At 43.4% G+C, this 22,250-nt stretch overlaps 1 protein-coding gene across 1 annotated transcript in view; it reads left to right on the top strand.

Annotated features, from left to right (window-relative positions):
- Positions 1 to 22,250, top strand: part of ADCK1 (aarF domain containing kinase 1) — an 805,280-nt gene that overhangs the window by 599,302 nt on the left and 183,728 nt on the right. The window contains exon 7 of the mRNA XM_085626629.1: positions 9,297 to 9,413. Coding sequence (XP_085482755.1) covers positions 9,297 to 9,413 — 117 coding nt within the window. The remainder of the gene's footprint in view (positions 1 to 9,296; positions 9,414 to 22,250) is intronic.

The raw sequence follows: 22,250 nt of genomic DNA, 5'->3' as shown, positions 1-22,250 counted from the left end.
AAACATATATGTAAATAATTGTGCAGTGCCGTACTGACAGCATACAATCATTTTAATTGAGCTTACCATGCCAGCAAATGAATACATTCGGAATGTAAAGCCAAAAGCTGTGCAACCGATGTTTGACAACCTTTCTCTTATTCACAGTTCAAAAAGGCACTCATCTGGCCTAATCACACGTCAGAACGTCAGGGTCTTTCTACGGTGTTGGTTTTACTTTTTACAAAAAACCTTTTTAACCTGCTCTTACCCATAGTTCAGGTGTGCATTCCATAGGTCACATGACCGGAAGCCTGAGACTTTCCACTATGATACTTGTAGCCTTTACAAGAAGCATCAGTATTCCAATTTATCATCTAGCTCATTTGGCATTAATTAATGCAGTCATTTAATAAAATAAACTTCTCTGTGATGAGAGTCCTTGATCTGTCAAGTCCTTGTGGTAATTTAGCTACAACTTCCGGCAAATGGCTTACCTTGTGATTCAATGAGTGGAGTTCACGAAATGGGATTTCTTTACGTGAAAATGCGCCATTTGCCCACTCTTTTCAACATTTTCTCGGGGGGAGAATCTCCCCGAACCCCCTCCTAGGTGGTTCACCAATATGGCGCATGACAGGTCGAAGAAGGCAGCTAGACTGCCGAAACGCGTCCCTGTGATGTTCGTGGGTGTGATGCAGCCTATGCAATAAACAGGAGAACACCCATGACTACGAGTGCCGGTTCCTTAATCATAAAAGGTTGGGGAGAATATTTTTCACATTTACAGCTCTAGCGGTAGCGCCAACTCTTGTGCACCACCAGCAATCTGGCAGCACGCCAGTTTACCGCAATTTGGATTTCGGATATATATATATATATATATTATCTACTGACAGTCGCCAGTAGATAGTTATAGTTAGGACCGTGTTTCCATAGGAAATCCGCAACATTCTATTTGGAATAACTTTTGCGTCGATTGACGAATCCTCGCGAATTTTTCAAAATAGGTGGGGCGCTCCGCTCCGCTCCTTCCCTGAAAGTCTCGGGTGAATTCGTCAAGCGGGGGCTGAGAAAAAGGGGGGGTCCCAAAACGCGTTTTCCCCATGCATTTTCCCATAGGACCTTTAGTCCGCGCTACAGCCCGAACGGCTGAACAGAAAACCTTGAAATTTGGCAGAGAGGTAGCCCTCAGGTCAGGGATGTGCCTTTTGCAGGTCTGGTGTAAATCTGTTCAGTATTTTCTGAGAAAATAGCATTTAAAAGCATATATATATCTATAGGCGCGCACCGTGCGCGTACGGTAAGCGCACCCTGCCGTGCGCGAGCGCAATTCTGATTGGTTGTTAGATCTTAGTAAACATTCGAATCGGTCGAAACCAGGAAGTGTCGGCCGCCATTTTGTCTCGCAGTCCGAGGGAGGTGAAAAATAAAGGTGGAGAACATGAAAAGGGGGCAGGGTGGACAGTTCCTGACCCCCTAGCCATTGTCAGGGGGTCCCCAAAGGACCCCCAAGGGCCATAAATGTTATGAATATTTTTACGAAAAATCGCGGAGTGCGCTTACCGTGCGTGCACGGTAGAAACGGGCAAATTACGCGAACGGCGTAACGTGGGTGCACAGAGCGCGCACCGTGCGCGCACGGTACGCGCACGGTGAAAAACCTTAAAAAATATATATATATAATAATAAATACATAACTTAGCATTTAAAAAACCGTACAAATTCACTGAAAAAACCATAGGTTTCACACATGTTATAGTTAGGAATTAGCATTTAAAAAACCTTGCAAATTCACTTAAAAAAACATAGGTTTCACACATGTTATAGTTAGCTGGACATTTCCCTCGTAAAAAACCAATGAAATTCCCCCGTTATAGTTAGTAAAGGGAACTATAACTCACGCGACCGCAATCCACTGCTGATGACGTCAGATATTACATCACTGATGACATATGTGTCTTTCTGTAAAATAAATATTTATTAAATATGTATAGCTAAAGGTTAAAGGAAAGAAAAATGGGTAAATAAGTGAATAAATACAGTGATGTAATATCTGACGTCATCAGCAGTGGATTGCGGTCGCGTGAGTTATAGTTCCCTTTACTAACTATAACGGGGGAATTTCATTGTTTTTTTACGAGGGAAATGTCCAGCTAACTATAACATGTGTGAAACCTATGGTTTTTTAAGTGATATATATATATATATATATATATATATATATTATCTACTGGCGGTCGCCAGTAGATAGTTATAGTTAGGACCGTGTTTCCATAGGAAATCTCAAAATTCTATTTTGAATAACTTTGGCTCCGGTTGACGAATCTTCGCGAATTTTTCAAAACTAATGGGGCGCTCCGCTCAGCTCCTACCCTGAGAGTCTCGGGGGGGATTCGTCAAGCGGGGGCTGAGAAAAAAGGGGGGTCCCAAAACGCGTTTTCCCCATGCATTTTCCCATAGGACCTTTAGTCGAAGGTACAGCCCGAACGGCTGAACAGAATTACTTGAAATTTGTTAAAGAGGTAGTCCTCAGGTCAGGGAAGTGCCTTTTGCATATATGGAATCAATCTGTTCAGTAGTTCCTGAGAAAATTGAGTTAAAAGCACATAAATATCTATAGCCGCGCACAGTGCGCGCACCCTAACGTGCGCGAGCGTAATTCTGATTGGTGGTTAAATGTCAGCCAACGTTCGAATCGGTCGAAATCAGGAAGTGTCGGCCGCCATTTTGTTTGTTTTGAGTGCGAGAGTGAAAAAGGAAGGTGGCGAACGTGAAAAGGGGGCAGGGTAGAGAGTTCCTGACCCCCTAGCCTTTGTCAGGGGGTCCCTGAAGGACCCCGAAGGCAGAAAAAAACATTTTAATTTTTTTCAAAAAATCGCGGGGTGCGCACACGGTGAAAAACCCTAAAAAAACCCAAAACTTTTTAATACGTACTTTATTGTAAAATAAATATATAAAAAATATAATAATACATACATAACTTAGCATTTAAAAAAACGTACAAATTCACTGAAAAAACCATAGGTTTCACACACGTTATAGTTAGGAATTAGCATTTAAAAAACCTTGCAAATTCACTTAAAAAAACCATAGGTTTCACACATGTTATAGTTAGGTGGACATTTCACTCGTAAAAAACCAATGAAATTCCCCCGTTATAGTTAGTTCAGATAACTATAACTCGCGCGACCGCCACTCTATCACAAGGATGATGTCATCAGTGATGTCATGAGTGATGTAATACGTGACGTCATGAGCAGTGGATTGCGGGCGCGCGAGTTATAGTTATCTGAACTAACTATAACGGGGGAATTTCATTGGTTTTTTACGAGTGAAATGTCCACCTAACTATAACATGTGTGAAACCTATGGTTTTTTAAGTGAATATATATATATTTATATACATATATATATTTTTTTGCACACATATTCCATTATAGTGATGATTGAAAGTAAAGACAATTCTTCTAGTGCGGTTCCTGGAGATAACATCGACTTGAAGAGTTTTCAAATGGCGAAAAATACTACTCAGTGGGTTCTAATGGAGTCACACCAAGAGTAGATGTCTATGTGACATGTGATGAAAAACACAACATTCTAAAGAGTAAGAAATAAAGGTTTAATTCACTCTGAATGGTACATTGGTGACACCTAGGTGTGGACAAGTCCACACGAGTCACTGGAGAAAAGCTAAAGAGATTGAATGAAATTTCATCAAAAATTAGCTTCACTCTAGCTTTACGCAAAGAGCACACAACATTCCTGGCTGTTCAAATCACTAAAAGTCAGGGACAATGGAAAACAAATGTTCACACAAAACTGACTAGATAAAAACAATTTTTTGTTGGCTTCAAACTTCCATTCTAAAAATCCGAAGAACATTATACCCTATAGCCAATTTTTAAGAGTAAATAGAATTGTGTCTGAAGGGGAAACAGCTTAAAAACCAAGCATATGAGCTGATTGAAATCTTTTTTTTAAAAAGAGGATACACTAAGAACATATTAAAGAAGACATCTGAACAGATAACGTGCGTAGATGTGTGGGATCTCGTTATCTATAAAAAGAAGATAAAAAACGATTGATTAATTTAAGTGCCAAAATATTCGCAGCAGTCAAGACATATTGTGAAAGCAATTTGCAGACACTGGAAGATAATTGAATTTGATGAGGAGCTAAGAGAATTGTTCAATGAAAAGCCAGTTGGGGGGCTTTTGAAAAAGCAAGCAGCATAGGAGCAGAAATTACTAGAGCTGCAACAGAAGTATCTGAAACACAAATACGGAACCTAAAATGTCACAAATTGTGAGACAATATTTAAAAGAATAGGCCATCTTCCGTATACTGGAAAGAATATTCAACTAAATATCACACAACATCTGAAATAAAGGTTGCATGTATGAAATTAAATACCATGTGGTTATTACTATGTGGAACTGACAGAAAGACCCATCAGAATTAGATGGAATGAATTTAGATCAAATTTGAGATTAAACAGCCGAAAATATTGCTCGCAACGCCAAATGCAATTGAAATTTGAAGTGTTAGAGACAGTAAAGACAGACTCCCGGAGGGCAAGTATATAGACTCAAATGAAGAGGAATTCACTGGGTGGAATTATTGGAAACCCATAGACACAAGGCGTATGAACGATCAACAAGATGCAAGTTATTTCATATAAATATGCAACACCTCGATATAGCAGCCCAAGGAAGAGATTGTGCATCAGTGAAATGATTAATTAAAAACGAATTAAAGGAGAACTTTTTTGTAGAGAAATAGATGATAGCTCCATTAAAAAAAAATGTGAGCTTTACTGTAAAAGTCATAGATGAATTGTTAGTGAGGGGCATGCAATGGATGGGAAGACACTGAAAGGCTGGAATACATATTAACATGTTTATTAATACATTGGGAATTAATGAGGATGGGTTTTAATAGAGTAAAAGCTCTTTACTATAAACAGGTTATGGTAAATTTAAACGTTCAAGAATTGTTTAATGAAGGATTTAATATTGTGTTCAAAAACACTTTATTAAGACGGTGGACAAAAATGTTTTCTCTGTTTTGAATAATAAAAGCATCAGATATTTTTCCTTATCTGTGAAACAACACATTACATTGAAAAACAATAATATGCACACAAACGTTTCCTTGCATCACGGGTATCATGTCAGACCGTATGTAGTTGGTAGATCTGAGCTCACTCCAGAAGGTGCTTTATGTTTTTTTGGGTGTGTCTACTTTTGTAATGTCCATGGTTCTCTCTCTGTATGTGTGGAATTCTGGGAACAGATTATTGGTCCTATCTGAGTGTGTGTCTAGACAGTGAGAGACCCAGTGGTGAAATGTTTTTCTAGATTATGTGTAAATGGATGGATATTTGAGGATCGTTGAGGTTTTTCTGTGTAGCGGACCAGGTCTCCATTTTGGGTCTGGAAATTTTTTTTTTCTCCACTGAGGTAACAAAATGGAGGCCACGCAAGACGGGGGTGGACTGAAACTCCCTGCCGTACTCTGATTAATGGAGGTGACTCTACCCAGGGGCAACTCTATGGCGAGCATGCTCAGTGGTACCTGGCAGAGGCGGGTGTCACCCTCACGCATCCCCCTGAACAATAACCATATCTCATACCTCATCACCTATCCTGGTGTGGTAACTCCCTCAGGGTGGGATTACGGAGGGGTGTCCGTGGGCAGATCCCCAGGATATTGTGATTTTGCATGTAGCAAAATAATAGCAACATCTGCACTTCTGTAAAAATCCTGCGATTTTTACAATCGTGCCTTACTTACATTAAGGCTGATTTTCCTTTTATGGGTTCTGCCAATAAAATGGGGGTGAACAACAGGCTCCCTGATGGCAGAGGTGTTGAATTGCTCTGTCGCCTCTGTGTAAGTCCCTTGAAAATGCACAGGTCCTCCTCTTGCGCTCCTCTTACCTACTACGTGTCTTGCCAGAACCCCCCCGCCTTCTAATTTTGTGGCACACTCCCTGCCCCATGACTCTCTTTTTTTTTTTGACAATTGTATGTAGAGCAAACTCCACCATTGTTGGAGCTCTTTATGTGAGCACCTGTTACAGAAGGCCACATTCTGTTTTTTAGGCACAAGTAGATTAAGTGATTTGCCCAGAATCACAGGTTGTTGATCCGCCGCCCGGACTCAAGCCTAGTTCCCCAGTGCGCAGCTCTGGCTGCAACACCACACCTCTCTTTTTCACCCCCACCTCCCGTGCCTCCTTTCTTCCTTGGCCGAAACACCACTACCCCTCCCCCAAACAACCCCAGGACACTTAAAGTTCCACTCTCCCACCCTTGTTGCCGCTCACTCTGAGTCTCTTTTGGCCCTGCTGCTCCATTCGCCCCTGCTGCTGCACCTTTGGAATAGTGGCTGTCGGATGCCAGAGAGAGCGGAATTTTCAAATTTGCACACTCGTATCAGACCTCCTCCTGTTCCGAGACGCAGTGCTGCCGGACACTCTGTCAGGTCACCAGGGCTTAGTTTGTAAAATAATAAGTGCCAGGACCCCGACCAGGGGGCCACTGCAGCTTGCACCACACATCGCCCCTGTCATGGCTGTCAATGACGGTGCCAAAACAACTACTAACCCTCCCTCTCTCCTGCAAGTGCTACAGTTCAGATTATTCCAAGTCCTAAAAGCTAAAGGAATGGCTGGGGAAGCAGGTAAAAGGAATTTTTGGTGTGTATTGTATTCATGAAATCGTTGTTCTGCTCAACCCCATGTTAGATGAGCAGCGCTACCATGTGGCAGACTGTCCTAAGTGTGGCGTTGACATTTAAGTGCGGGTGCTGAGCACCGCAAACCACTGGTTCAAATTAACCACTGTCACATATTGTGACTTATTAGAGTTTCTAGCAGCGACAGACCAAGGGCCCAGCGGTATTTTTGTGATGCATGTGTTCTACCTGCTGCAATATTACCACAAACTTTGGATTTCAGGACTCCACATTTTTGCTGTTTTTGCCACAAAATTTGGCATCCTAGACTGCAAAATGCTGAGCAATCTGCTAGGGAAATACCTTTCTCTGCAAGGCAGGCTGAGGCTCTCTTGATCCTGGGCTCTTATCTGAAGAGGGAATTGTGTTGTCTGAACTTGGTCACAGGACCAGACCTTGGCTGTCCTGGATCTCACGGGTGCTTTCAAGGTAGCGCTGCCTGCACTGGGGCGATAGTCAGTGCTTTGCTTTGTATTCATGTGTTTGCTTAGTTGATTTAGTATTCACTGATGTGTGTGCTTTGCAAGAGTTAGGTTTAGAAATAAAGGAGATACTCTTCCAGAAACCCATTGTCTATGCTATTTGTCCTTTAGTCAATTTATGCTTACTGATGCACTTTTAGGGATGGAAGTCTCACCTGAAGCGTATCCAAATTGTTCTTGAGAGAATTAGAGAAGCAAAACTGACTGTGAAAGTACAGAGGTGCCAATTCGCCCTGGGGAAAGTAACCTTTTTGGGGCATGTGGTTGGTTGGGGCAGTCTGAAGCCAATACAAGCAAGGGTGGAATGCATCCTGGTCTTGCCAGTGCCCTGCACCCAGAAACAGCTTAGGGTTTCCTTAGGCATTACCAGGTAATCTAGATGGTTTATCTCAAAATGTAGCGTGATAGCAGCCCCTCTCACTGAGCTTTGACATGTCTAAAAAGCTTTGAGGGTCTCTAAGGAGTTCTCTGCAATGTTCCTGCCTGATCTGGGGAGGCCCTTTATTGTCCAGACAGTTGCTTCAGATAATTAGGTCTTTCTATGGTGTCCCTTTGTCATGGATTCTTGCTCTGGGAATGCGGCTCTAATACCCAAGCAGAAATCCCATTTGGAATTTTGCGGAGAATGTGAAGAAAATGTCAGATTTTCGACAAAGTTTGAGGTTTTCAGGCCATTCTGGATAAAAAGAATAGTGAGATCCACACAAGTTACACCACCCTTGACTTCCCTGGGCGTCTGGGTTTTTCAGGTTTTCCTGGGTGTTGTCCCAAGCTGGGCCCAAGTACTGCAGCCACACTCCTCGCCAAAATGTATCAATTCTCAAGGCAAAAACCTGATGTTCGAATGCTGAATTTTGGAACCTTTCCTTGTTGGCGATAGTTTCACCCACTGAAGTTGGGTATTGTTTTTATCTGTATACGTGGGAAAACACTGAATTATAGAATATTTGTTATTATCACCTGGATTTCTCCCCAGTTTTGGCTTTTAGGTGTAAGCCGTTGTTTAAAAAAGAGCACATTTTGCAATATTTCCTTTGAATCACATGATAGTATGGATAACGCCAAATTCAAAGTTGACAAATAACCACTCTTCCTAAACTCCGCATTAAGGGTTCAGTTAAAAAATTCCCAGGTTTTTTCCATACTAATTTTTCATTCATTACATTTTACCATATGAATTGATGCATTGTAGTACACAATAAAATATTGTTATAAGCTGTAGCTCAGTTGTTGCCTCTGGGTACCACATGCTTTTGGACAACCAACAAACACTATATATTCCTGCAATTAGAGGGGTCTGATGGACACAATAATTGTTTGTTTTATTAATTGTCGACCAAGGCAAAAATTACAGATTAAAACATTGACACTTCTCATTATTTTTTTTATTTCAACACTTATTTCAACAATTAGTCCTTTTGAAAAAACTAATCACAATCTACATACATTACCCCAGCTGAAATTGGAATTTTGTATACTTTTCCTAAATGTGTGGCTTTCCAAGGTCAGCCATGGGTTTTACACCTGCTTCCAGCAAAACTGCAAGTAGGTAGAAACCACAAAATTTAGGAAAATTACCTACCATTCAGAAAATGGCCAAAAATGGGGTAAAGATCTTTTATTTTATTTATTATTTTATTTAACATTTCTGGTTGTCCCGAAAGCTGGGAAGATGATGATCTTAGCACCGCAAACTTTTTCTTGTTGCCCTTTTATAGGAAAAAATATATGTTTTGTGGTACAGCACTTTTATCGAACTTTAAAAAAAAAAAAGCTGTATTTTGTTATTTTCTAGGTTCCCGCTGGGCGAATCGATAGACCCTGGGTACCTTTAAGCTCCCTAATATGTGGGGGGGAAAACAATGCAAATTTGACCTAGATATCTTTTGTGGGGAAAAAAGTTATGAACTGTTAAGTGTCAGTTGCCCCAAACATCAAAGAAAAAAAGACTCAGCATGTGAGAGGGTCGTTGAGCACCTGGGAGTTAATTCGGTTAAAGATGTTATTGATTTGCTGATTACTTTGCTATCTATGCACCCGTGAAAAAAGCCTTGTTTCAAGAACATTATTGTTCCCTCTCTTCCGCTCCAGATCCCGAGGATTCACTGGGAGCTCTCCACGCGGCGGGTTCTGGTGATGGAGTTTGTAGACGGGGGTCAGGTGAACGACAGGAGTTACATGGAGCGGAACCAGATCGACGTCAACCAGGTGAGGGGGGTTCTGGGTGTTTCTGCCCTGTTGAAGTGATGAATGAACACCTGTACGAAGAGTGCCTCAAAACGCAAGTTAATGCCAAGGAAGGCTCTCTAGGAAGCTTGGGAAGGTCTTGTCACTACAAATGAGGTCATTCAAATTTTGAAAAGGCACACAAAATGTCATCGCTATGAACCACAGAAAGGACCGTCTCTTAGACACTACTAGGGACGGTCCTTTCTGTGGTTCATAGCTGTGGTTGGAGGCTGACCGTTCTCTAGTGCCCTAACGCCTCTAGTTCCCTCCCCGGGCCCGACCCTGGGTGTAACTGTGGTTCTTTACACAAAATGTCATCATCATAGCGACAGCTGCTTCCACCATAAACAGGTAACATGAAGACAAAGTCTGGATTTGTTCAACCCCATGGATTTGGCAATATTTTTTTCGTTTGATAATAAATGCATTTGACATTTTAATTACTATAAAGTCAGTTTGTAACGCTGCTTGATCCTTTATACTCACTTTTTTGTGCGGGTTAGATCCGCTGCCACACATCAAAGTACGAAGTTAACCCACACTCGAGATTCATTTGAATGTGTGTAATTCTTATTCATCAAAAATATACATGTAGAAACCTAAAGGGTCGTCTTATCGAGAAATACAGTGAATCGAAATAAGGTAAATAAATTCCACAAACAGTTTTACCCCGGCTCTGGCATTTGTAGCAAGATTTTTAGCAGGATGAGTGGGTAAAAAGTCTTGTTCCATCTTTGTCCTGGTCATTACAGAAAGAGCCTTAGAATGGCCCTAGACCAGCGGCGGCTGCTGCTAATCCGACTTTGGGGGTGGGTGGGGGGCTGGTACAGGGCAGGGGGGAATAATAAAGAAATGTACCTTTCATCACTCTTGTCCCGATCTTCTGCTCCCGCGCCACACTGCTCCTCCGTTTCTGGCATTGCAATCCCCATGAGTGCAGGCTCCCAGACTCCCCACGCAATACCAGCAATGCTCTCATGCTATTACTGCTAGCTTGAGGGAAGAGCTGGGATTGGGCGTTGCGGGCTGATTTCACGCTCCAGCAGGGACTGGAAAACTGTGCCCCAGGGCACTGCTGATATCTCCAAGGTGCAGCCTGTGCGCATGTTGGTTTGGCTGTTCTAATGCGGCCGGCCAAACCAACACGCTCACTTTCAGTGCCTACCACTCCTCCTCCCTCTACTGTGTGACGCTGCAACATGGCCCCTCCCCACCGTGGAATCCATAGCTGAAAGGGATAAATAAAATGACAAGAAAGTAGTTTTATTGCCCTTTTATTTTTATTTTGTCTGCTTCCCTTCAACAGTGAGGTGATGCTCCTCCGCCATTGCAGAGGAGCCGTCCATGCCCTAGACACTGGACTGAGCAACCTAAGGCCAATACTTATTCATCTTTACTCATTGTGAGCTTGAACAGCTAGCACGGTACCTAGTGGACACCTAGGGCCCCTACCTACAGAAGGGTCTGATGTGTACATGGTATTGAATACATTGTACTCTATCCTTGCACGTTCTTGTGAGTCTCATTCAGCCTCGACGCATTTCCTTGCAGCGCTTTGTCATTGTGTAGCTCCTGCTTATTTTAAAACTCCCATTTTGTCGTCTAGGTTATTTTTGGTTAGCACTATTTTTCCCCTGTTTTTAACATTGCCGGCTACGCTTACCTGCATGCTGTCATCCTTACTTGCACGGTAATTTGGAAAAAGCACCGCATTTCGCGGGTCCCTCGCCATTGTCTCGTTGGCGGCCATATTAGGTGAGGGGTGAGCCACATCGCGGTCTAGTCCTCATTTAGGAGGCTCGACCAGCATAAATAGCAGGCAAATCTTAGGCGAGCTCTCATTCAGCCTCGACGCATTTCCTTGCAGCGCTTTGTCATTGTGTAGCTCCTGCTTATTTTAAAACTCCCGTTTTGTCGTCTAGGTTATTTTTGGTTAGCACTATTTTCCCCCTGTTTTTAACATTGCCGGCTACGCTTACCTGCATGCTGTCATCCTTACTTGCACGGTAATTTGGAAAAAGCACCGCATTTCGCGGGTCCCTCGCCATTGTCTCGTTGGCGGCCATATTAGGTGAGGGGTGAGCCACATCGCGGTCTAGTCCTCATTTAGGAGGCTCGACCAGCATAAATAGCAGGCAAATCTTAGGCGAGCTCTCATTCAGCCTCGACGCATTTCCTTGCAGCGCTTTGTCATTGTGTAGCTCCTGCTTATTTTAAAACTCCCGTTTTGTCGTCTAGGTTATTTTTGGTTAGCACTATTTTTCCCCTGTTTTTAACATTGCCGGCTACGCTTGCCTGCATGCTGTCATCCTTACTTGCACGGTAATTTGGAAAAATCACCGCATTTCGCGGGTCCCTCGCCATTGTCTCGTTGGCGGCCATATTAGGTGAGGGGTGAGCCACATCGCGGTCTAGTCCTCATTTAGGAGGCTCGACCAGCATAAATAGCAGGCAAATCTTAGGCGAGCTCTCATTCAGCCTCGACGCATTTCCTTGCAGCGCTTTGTCATTGTGTAGCTCCTGCTTATTTTAAAACTCCCGTTTTGTCGTCTAGGTTATTTTTGGTTAGCACTATTTTTCCCCTGTTTTTAACATTGCCGGCTACGCTTGCCTGCATGCTGTCATCCTTACTTGCACGGTAATTTGGAAAAAGCACCGCATTTCGCGGGTCCCTCGCCATTGTCTCGTTGGCGGCCATATTAGGTGAGGGGTGAGCCACATCGCGGTCTAGTCCTCATTTAGGAGGCTCGACTAACATAAATAGCAGCTATGCCTACGCGCAGCGTCATCGTGCAGCGGGATCGCCGGACTTCCGCCGGAGTTACGCCTGAGTTCAGCCCGTCTGCGCCCGTCCGCGCTGAGGACGTGCTGCAGGGCGGGCTGGACTCGGCTGGCACCCCCCCTTCACTCTATGAGGTGCCTAGGCAATACTCTATGTCGGAACTCATGGCTTTTAGACCATCAGTGCAGCGATGCTCTCACCGCTTTTCTCCTGAAGGCATCTTACATTCCCAGCGATGCATGACATGTAAGGTTTCCTTTCGCTGCCCCGCTCCCAGTACTATTAGATCCCATTCGCGCTCGGGATGCCTTTCTGTTTCGCTGCCTAAAACCAGTTTCCTAATTAATGCGCGATCGCTGATCAAGCACAGTGTTGCCTTCCACGAATTTGTGGAAGAAAGACAGCCGGACTGGGTCTTTATCACGGAGACCTGGGCTTCGGATTCCTCCGGTCACGATCTACTCTTGGCCATTCCTGATGGCTATTCTCTCCATAGGCAGGATAGACCACTGCGTAGAGGTGGAGGAATTGCCGTTCTTTTTAAATCTTCTTTTTCTTGCACTGTTAAATCTCTATCAATGCCTGGAGATCGCTTTGAGGCACTTTATTTTTGCATTTTGTGTGCTCCATCTGTCTCTTTCACTGGGATACTCATATACAGGCCACCCGGCCCTAGGGCTAGTTTTTCTTCAGATCTCCTCAGAATCCTAGAACCTTATTTTGGAAAATCCTATCTTTCCATCTTGGGTGATTTCAATTTCCATCTTGATGAAATCAACTCAAAGGATACCCTGACATTAATTGAGTCACTCTGAGCTTGTGACCTCGTTCAGTTGGTGAGCAGCCCAACACACAAGGCTGGCCATATTCTTGATGGGGTGTTTTCTAGTGATTCTAGGCTATCTACTGGCCCGCCTCTGCCGTTGGTCTGGACAGATCATTTTGCAGTACCGCTTGAACTTGCTCTTCCTGCCCTGCCCTTAGATAATCATGTCGCTACTTCATTTACTCTTAGGAGAAACTTTAGAAATATTACCGATGACACTATTGCTTCTCACATTCTGATCTCGGAATCTTTCTCCTTGAAGGATGCGGATGAGGCAGCTCAAGAACTTATGGACTCTATTACCAATGCAGTGGAAAAGCTTGCACCCGCCTCCCTTCGATATGTAGCTCGGCAGAAACCCACTGCACCCTGGTTCTCTGAACATCTGAGACTCCTAAGGCAGGGGTGTAGGAGCAGTGAGAGAAGCTGGAGGAAATCCTGGGATCCGAAAGATCGAGAGGTTCATAAGTCCGCTTTACGGGACTACAAACAGAGAGTTGTATTGGAAAAGCAGGAGTACTTTTCCAATCTTACAGGTTCCCTAACCTCATCCAGGGAACTTTTTAAAATTGCTGATTCACTATGCTCTCTCCAACTCCCTGATCCTGTAGTTAGCTCTCAGGATCTTTGTAATAACATCTCTGACTTCTTTCACAGCAAAATCTCGGACATTCACATCGCCTTAGAAGCCCAATGCCACTCCTTGGATAAGGATATTCCTTCTGCTATAGCCAATCTGGATACTTTGGGTGAAGGCCCTTCCAAACTATTCAGGCAATTTCCCTTATTGTCTTTGGAAGGACTGAACCTCCTACTCGATAGGACTAAATCTTCCTCCCCAATGGATCCTTTACCGCTAAAAACACTGAAGGAGTGCAGAAACAGCATTCTTCCGCCCATGTTGGAAGTCATGAATAGGGCTATTGTCCAGGGTTCCTTTCCACCAGTGTGGAAGAAGGCTATTGTAAAGCCTCTCCTTAAGAAACCGTCTTTGGATCCTGGCCTTCTTAAAAACTTCAGGCCAATCTCTCTGCTCCCGGCCCCTGCAAAAATATTGGAGGCACACCTCAACTCCCACCTCTCCACTTTTCTTGAGACCAGTGAGTATCTTGATAACACACAGCACGGATTCAGAAAGTACCACAGTACCGAATCCGCACTCACTGTTGTAGTAGACAACATCCGACGTAAAGTGGATAGTGGCCAAACTACAATACTGGTCCTATTAGATCTCACAGCCGCGTTCGATACCCTGTCTCCCGCCATTTTAACATCTCGGCTTAGGGAGGCAGGGGTTACTGGGCCGGCCTTGAATCTTCTTAACTCCTTTCTCCTTGGTAGAGAACAGAGAGTAAAGCTTGGAAATTTCCTCTCCCCTGCCAAGTCATTGCAATGTGGAGTGCCACAGGGGTCGGCCCTTAGTCCGACCCTGTTTAACATCTATGTGGCCCCCCTTGCTAGAATAGTAAGATCGCAGGGGATGGAGGTGGTGTCCTACGCCGACGACATCCAGATCATGGGGTCACTGGCTCATTCCTCTGTCTATACATCCGCCATTAGCTTTAGGTCATGCATGCAGCATGTGGCAGATTGGATGATCATCAATTGGCTAAAGCTAAACGGCGACAAGACAGAGGTCTTGGTCTTTGGGAAAGACCAAGATGTTTGGTCGATCGAGTGGCGGCCTTCATCTCTTGGCACCTGCCCCACTCCCTCCCAATCAGCCAGAAATCTCGGCGTGGTCTTTGACACCTCACTCTCTATGATGCTCCAAGTAAATAGGACCGTGGCCACATGTTGGGGTGTTATCAGGATTCTAAATAGGATCCGTAACTATCTTTCTCTCCAGGCTCGTAAGCAGATTGCAGTCGCTCTTGTTGGCTCCAGGCTCGATTATTGCAACTCCCTGTATGTGGAGTCCAACAAGGGCCTTATCCATCGACTGCAAATCGTGCAAAATGCTGCAGCACGTTTTGTTCTGGCCCTTCCCTTGGCATCTTCAGCCACGACTGCTAGGAGAGATCTTCATTGGCTCCCAGTTCAGCATAGAGTCTTTTTTAAGATTCTATGTCTTACATACAGAGCTCTTGCGGCTGGCACGGACGATGCACTTGGGTCTCTGCTTACCCGCTATATCCCAACCAGATCTCTTCGATCTGCTGGGTTATTTCAACTGGTAGTGCCCCGCACAAGGCTAGCCAGATGGGGAGCGAGAGCTTTTTCTGTTGCCGCTCCTAAGCTCTGGAACTCTCTTCCAATTGAGGTCAAAACCCTTCCCTCAATTGATCTGTTCAAAAAGGCCCTTAAGACGTGGTACTTTACCAAAGCCTACTAATGAGAGAATGCTGGTTTGATTTGCGAGCTGTATTATTTGAATTAGGCACCTTGACGCCCATTGGGCAAAGTTTGCGCATGACAAAACTCATTTCATTCATTCATTCAATAGAAAAGAAAACGATGCAACGTCAGCCTTTCTTTTTCCAAGGGTCAACTATCCTCATGCAAGACCCAACTTCATTGTGTTTGCCTTGACGATGTTGGGAGTCAGACTTAGGATCATAGTTAATTAAAACCTGGGCCACACGGAGGCTGTGCTAACACATCACCCTTTGTACAGAGAGTGTGGTGAGTCAGACGGAAACGGGTGTAGTGTAGTTCCTATATCCCTGATAGGCTCTGATCATTGGAATAATATACATTATAGTTTTGACATAGGACTGAGGTCAGTATGTCTCTATCGAGTACATTAAACTTAATTACTTGTGTGTGCCAGCTAACTCAGAGGTCACTAGAAAACTTCTCGAATAAACAAGAAGGGATTAGTTTCTGACAACCGCATAAACATGACAACTTTGTTTCCCTTTGAATCGGAACAATCTCAGAATCGTGGAAAGAATAGATAACAGTTTCACTCAGTCAATCGTGCATGCTTCGTTTCTACAGAGTTACACAGAAATAGTTAGACGGGCATTTCAATAAAAGGGGTTTATTGAACACTCTTATTTCTCGTGCAAGAGATATGAACCGCTACAATCGCAAGACAGAATACGAAGTATAATATGTACAGCGTTAGCAGTAGGATAAAATAATACTGCAATAGCATGGTTTGTAGCTATGACAGATATTCATAAAAATACATACATAAATAACACAGGCTAAAATGTTAATACTCATCTGATGCTTCTAGCTAGTTCTACCCCAGTGTACCTAACCTAAGTGTAGTACGAGGTACGAAGTAGGTGCTGCTTGTATATAGTCTAGTTTAGCTATAGTTGCCAAGATTTGCTAAAGGTCCCTCTAGGTTCTAGTCTGCTCCATACCTTAGAATGAGTGAGGTTGGAATCTCTTTCCGAGTCTCGATCTCTAACACCCCGCAAGGGGAGTCAGAAACACTGGAGCTGGACTCTCTGCGAGGAGGATGACAGCGTCTGGTCAGTGCGTCAGGCGGGGACTTGACTTCCTTCCGAACTTGCGGTGGCGAGCCGCGTCGTGCAATTAGGCAGCCGAACCGTGGTTTGCCGTGGTAAGTGAAGGTATATTTATACCTTGAATGTGTTTAGGAATGCCAGTATTGACGTAAAAGTCAGGCAGAAGAACGTCATGAATGAACCCCTAAGGAATAGATATTCATGCATAATAAATGAGTTCTTGTAGAAATCAATATCCAAGCAAGGGGAAGTCCTAAAGGCTTAAGAGTCTGGTTTTCCAAGAACTCGTTGTGACGTAGATGAATGGATGTAGGTGGCCATGCCTGTATTTGGTTAGCATGGATAATGCCTAAATAAGGGTAGGATTTCTATGCCTAAATATGGGCAATGCGAATTGTGCCTATATAAGGACATAAATCAGGAAACCTATATACGGTATCTAAATCGGCACACAACACCCACTCCACTTTTGTATGAACGACATCACTAAATCCTAAACATATCTAAAATATAGTTACATATGGATGGCTAAGAACATGTCTATAAATACATGTTAAACTGCATTAAAGCTGTTGCCATGCATAAACATGCATTGGTGCTGTACATATTAAAGCAATGTTTCATTCTAAGCATATATTTGCATTAAATGCTAAATGAATGAATGTACATATATATATATCTACACATTATGAAATGGCTTGTAAATACAGAAGAAAAAAGGCCGAAACCACTTCATGGTAAGTTACATAAATCAATTGGCATTGACAAGGTGACATATTGTCTCTGAAAGTGTATCTCTATGAATAGTTCTACTTTAAGCAGATTACTGTGCCATAAAAAGAAAAATTCAAATTTGGAAAACATTTTTATCATAGGAAAAAGTTCCAAGTGTAGTCTTTGTTTTGAAAAAATGAAGGCCAAATTCAGAGTCTTCCCGGTACACTGTGTGCTGAATCAAAAGGCAGTGTATGGGAATGGAGAAAACATGAAATCTTCTAACCCTGTAGCCCTGTAGACAACGTCTACCATTGTAGGTGAAAGTTGGATTACCTCGTTTAGAAGACTAACTGCACATAGATGAGAAGCATCGCCGTCAGCATTGGTCGCATCAGCAATGTTCGTATCGGATGTTACCTGCGTGCCTTTTGATTCCTCTCGTACCTCAGCAGTATCAATTTGCGTCTGTGAGATCTCAATGAATGCCATCATCAGGATTGGTAGCCGCTGGGGACAACACACAGCATGGGCCGTTACCGGGTCCAGCAGAGTATCGATATCCATAGGCATGACTGATGGGAGTGTTAGACAGATGTCTAGCACGCATTCTTCACTGCAAAGCAGGCAGCGTAGAACAGGTAAGATGCAATCTTGCCAGATTGGTCTGAATGACAGAAACCATGAGGTATTTGATTCTCGTAGACGAGGTAAACCTAAAATTTGGACGATGCGCTCACGACACTTCATCTCCAGTAGAGCTCTCTCTGTGGTGTTTGGAGTGACGCTGATTATTTGGCTTGCCATATTGGAGCAGTTGGAGCAAAAATAGGATCCCTGCAATGAGTCCAAAAAGTAGTGGCAGTCCGCCAAACACAGTGCACGAAGTTGGGAATTATTCCGAGGACTGCTTGAAAAGGTGCTAACAGTCCTGAACACACGGTCTTAAATACAGGTACAATACCGCTCAGATCAGACATGTTTAAGATACGTTCCAACATTTCTGAGAAATGTATAGGGCAGTTTGTATCCAAAAGGACTTGTATCTCGGCAGAAGTCCTTGCGACTTGTAGATCATAGGTTTCTTTGTCCGAGGTCAGTGGCACAGTTTGTTGTAAAAGAATGGCTTTCATTCTGCTTAGAGTATCAATTCGTTTAGAAGAGATGTTCAGTGAAGGCCATAGAGGCGACTCCCTGACTGTCTGTATTTGTGGCAACAAGACTTGCATACAGCAAGTGACCCTGGATGTAACCGTTACTAGATATGGGATACCTGGCAACATGCCACAGCAGCTGTGATCATTCAACATGAGGTAACTTCCATTTGAAAGTAGTCCAAAAATTGGATTAATCACTGCAGCTGGTAAGCCTTGCAGGTGACAGGATAAGTTTGTAGTGGATCCATAACAGGCCCCGTGTAAATTAATACCCTGACACAGGAGATAACCGCTTAGTGCTTTTTCACAGTTTGTACAACTAAGAAACACTTCACGCCCTCCACTCCAACATCTATGTGTGTAAGGTAAATCCCAAGATGTCTGGATGTATTCTGTACCCAACCTTTTATATTTGCCTGCTGGTATATGTTTTAGGCAATATTGAAAATGTAAAGTTGTAACAGGCAGAGTAATTTTACCATGTATGATCCACTCAGTAGCTGGTTTTTCTGCCACTGTGAATGGTAATTTTTCCAGTTTTTCAATGCTCAGCACCGTGTAGTCTGCTCCCCTTTGTGCCAGTTTGATCTGTTTATCAGTGAGATTGAATTCTGAAAACAGTGACGTAGTGTTGATTAAACGCCAAGGCACATAGCCTGAACGCAAGTTTTGGAGCGTCCAGCCTAATAGCATTATAGAACGTAATTGAGACTGACCATGTTGCAGCATGACCAAATCTTGTTCCATGATGTCTATGGCAGAAGACACAATGCTGTCCAATGAATATATCCTGGACGACAGAGTCGTTAACCCATTGTCTACTACAGAGAGAGATTTCTCTGAATGAATACGATCAATTTCTCATATTCGTTCTGCAGTCTCTGCTTGGGTAATCTTCCATATTTCATTATAAGCAGTGTAGATACCGGCATTTATGAAACGTTTTTGACGCGGGTTTCTCGGTCCTAGCAAGAATTCCCTAAGGTCTGCGTCTTCTTTAAGTAAAGATAAGTGTTGTTTCACATCCTGCAGTGTAGCTTTCTGTAGCCAATCAAGGCAGAGTTTCTTTACACTGTATGTTGTTACTACCCCTGGATGCTGTCTTTGAACATAGAGTTGGTCTGGCCTATTGATAGTGAAATCCTGTGTTTTGTTCAGGAATCGATCTTGACAGTTGTTTGTGTCTGTGGGCCAGAGCAACCATTTTTTCCATTCTGGATCTGATCTGTTGTGAGGCAAGATATTATGTATGTCTACCTCCCCCCGTGTAGTGCTATTACTTGTAGATATAGGTATGGTCGGTGTTTTCATGTCTTTGATCTTGGCTAACCCAAGGCAAGATGTTTGTTGGACAGTGTCATTCAAAAACATAATTTGCTCAGGGATGATACAGGCTGTAAACAAAGCTTCTACCCCCTGCACTTGCCAATCTTTTGTACCCCAGACAGATTTTGTCTCAATGTTGTCTTTCCAAAAGTCGAAACCCTGTCTAGACAGTTGGGCAATAAAGGCTGCAGAATAAATCTGTATCGTATTGGTTAACATATTTTTCGTTCCTGTCTTGTTCATATTCTTAAAATAAAACGATTCTGCATTTGATAAGTTGAAACCTGAAAAATATGGAAATTTAATTGCAAAAGTTTTTGAGCTACCCTTTGGAGGTGTAGGACAATGTTCCCATTGGTTATACATAAATACATTTCTAGGTGATGCAGTTTTATGCAAGAAATGAAGACCATAGTGGTAAAACAATACATTTGTTCATAGTCTGATGAACCCTCTAAATATTCTTGATTTGTGAATACTGCAGACATTTCTAGATCAGACATCATGTTATTAACAGTCTCGAAGTCCCAATCATCAGAAAAAGTACTAGAAGTAATAAAGTCACTTAATGAAATTTTAAATGAGTGTGGAATCTTCAAATGTTCCAACGGGCCAAAAACGTCATATTCAGTTCTGTCCCAAACGATACCATCTGGTATAGGAACGGCTGTGATGTTCACTGCTGACAAGTCTTTTGCTTCTCGATGGGATGATTTGTGTGGCTGGAGAAGTAAGTTCACTCTTTTACTTGCTGTGTCCATTTGAATATATCTTCCATTTATCAGCATACCCAGAGTTAATACCAGAGCTAACCAAAGTAGAATGAAGAATATTCCCAAAACAATCCATGGTGAAACCAGATAAGTCTTTTTCAGGAGATGAAAAAAGTATGTTGCTTGTTCTTTGAAAGTTCTTTGTGCTGGCGTTGTTTCAGGTTCGCTGGGATCCTCAGAAAACATATAAAAGTTAATAAAATAGCCAGAGGCAGTTCTGTCAATGGTTGGAATTGCATCAGGATTAGTTGAAATCGCTGGAACCAGTTAATCACTTGTTACTTCGTTGTAGACAGGTGTATCAGGACGAACTGTTATTTGGGTCTCAAGAGGGACGAGTTCCATAGCTTTGTTGCTTAGTCCTTCATTTCTCACTGTAGAATCTTCAAAGGTGATGAGTCTCTCAATTTGAACCTCTTGGATTGTAGCTAGTGGAGTGCGCCTGCTACATTGTTGGAGTCCACTTGGCCTACTGCTTAGTATCTGCCACATAGTGTGGTTTGATCAGGTCGATGGACACAAATCTTTTCTCCTTTTTACCAGCAAGGGGCGGCAGTAGTAGTACTTGTTCTTGATCTGTGGATTGCCAGGACAGGTACTGGTTGTCTGTAAAAAGGCCCAAATTCCTTCTTGTCTGCGATCTTTTCTCTGACTAGATCACCAAGCTTTGGGATCCAGACAGGCCTTGCTGGGACGGTTAGTTTTTCCCCAGTGGTGATTGGCTTCAGGAACACGTTGCTTTTTTCGATCTTAGTTCGTTTAAGTCCTGTAAAACAGCCAAACGATCTTTGATACATTAGCACCATATAGGGTACTTTAGTTCCTAGAGAGGGAGGGAGCGTTGTCTGTCAGTGCGGTACCATAAAATCTAAATTTGAATACAATGACATATTGGGACTACATTATTAATAAAAATCAATACATTAAGGACTGGGTATACGCGAGACACACACCTAAAGGGATGGTGAGTGTCCAGGCAGATGTTAGGAGCTGTGAATTGAAAGGGATACCTGTTATCACTTTTTGGGTCTATTCCATTCCGAGTTTTCACGTCTGCCTTGTATCCCTCTCTCTCTCTCTGTGTTTCCACTCCCTTCCTCTATTGGTTACAATTTCCCATGTGGCCCAGGTGGTCAGTATATAGGGCCACATTGCTCCAGTGCTTGGCTTATTGTATTTGTTTGTTCCAGTATCTGGGCTATAGAGAGCACGCAGGATCATGTCTCTACCTTCTTGACTTCAGCGGTGTTCACAAAGCAGGTGCCGCTGGGATTCAGCGCTGCCCTCTTTGAACTTTCACGAGCACGCGGCAGGATCCATTTACACAGCTGCGTACGGCAGGTCTCATACCTCTCATGGTTGGTGATCGTGGCAGGAGCCAAGCACGCAAACATTGTAGCGCGCGGCAGGACCCGTGAGCGAAGTGGTGCAGCTTTGACCGCGAACACGGTCTTGTTCCCCTCTTGGTTGGTGCTCGCGGCAGGAGCCGAGCACGCAGCTTTCGCACCGCGATAGACCCAAAGCGGTGTATTTTCCTTTACTTTTGTTCCTTTGTGAGTAACCTTCAGTGCGTGGCAAGTGCATTACTTTATTTCCTTTGGTGCGCAGCAGGAGCCGCCCGCGCCGACTACTAGGCATTTGAATATTTCCCCATGGTGCGCGGCAGGAGCCGACAGCGCCTACATTGTTTGGAGTAACGTACTACGTTTTGGTGCACGGCTGGCGCCGGGACACTCTGTGGAGTAGCCGTGCGCTTAAGAAATACCCTATAACATAACATAACAACAGGAGCCGTTCGACACCCACCTAA

The sequence above is a fragment of the Triturus cristatus genome, chromosome 9 (genome assembly GCF_964204655.1).
Source record: "Triturus cristatus chromosome 9, aTriCri1.1, whole genome shotgun sequence".
In the NCBI taxonomy this organism is placed as follows: Eukaryota; Metazoa; Chordata; class Amphibia; order Caudata; family Salamandridae; genus Triturus; species Triturus cristatus.
Note: the sequence above shows the minus strand (reverse complement) of the source record. Positions and strands in the feature narration are given on the sequence as shown.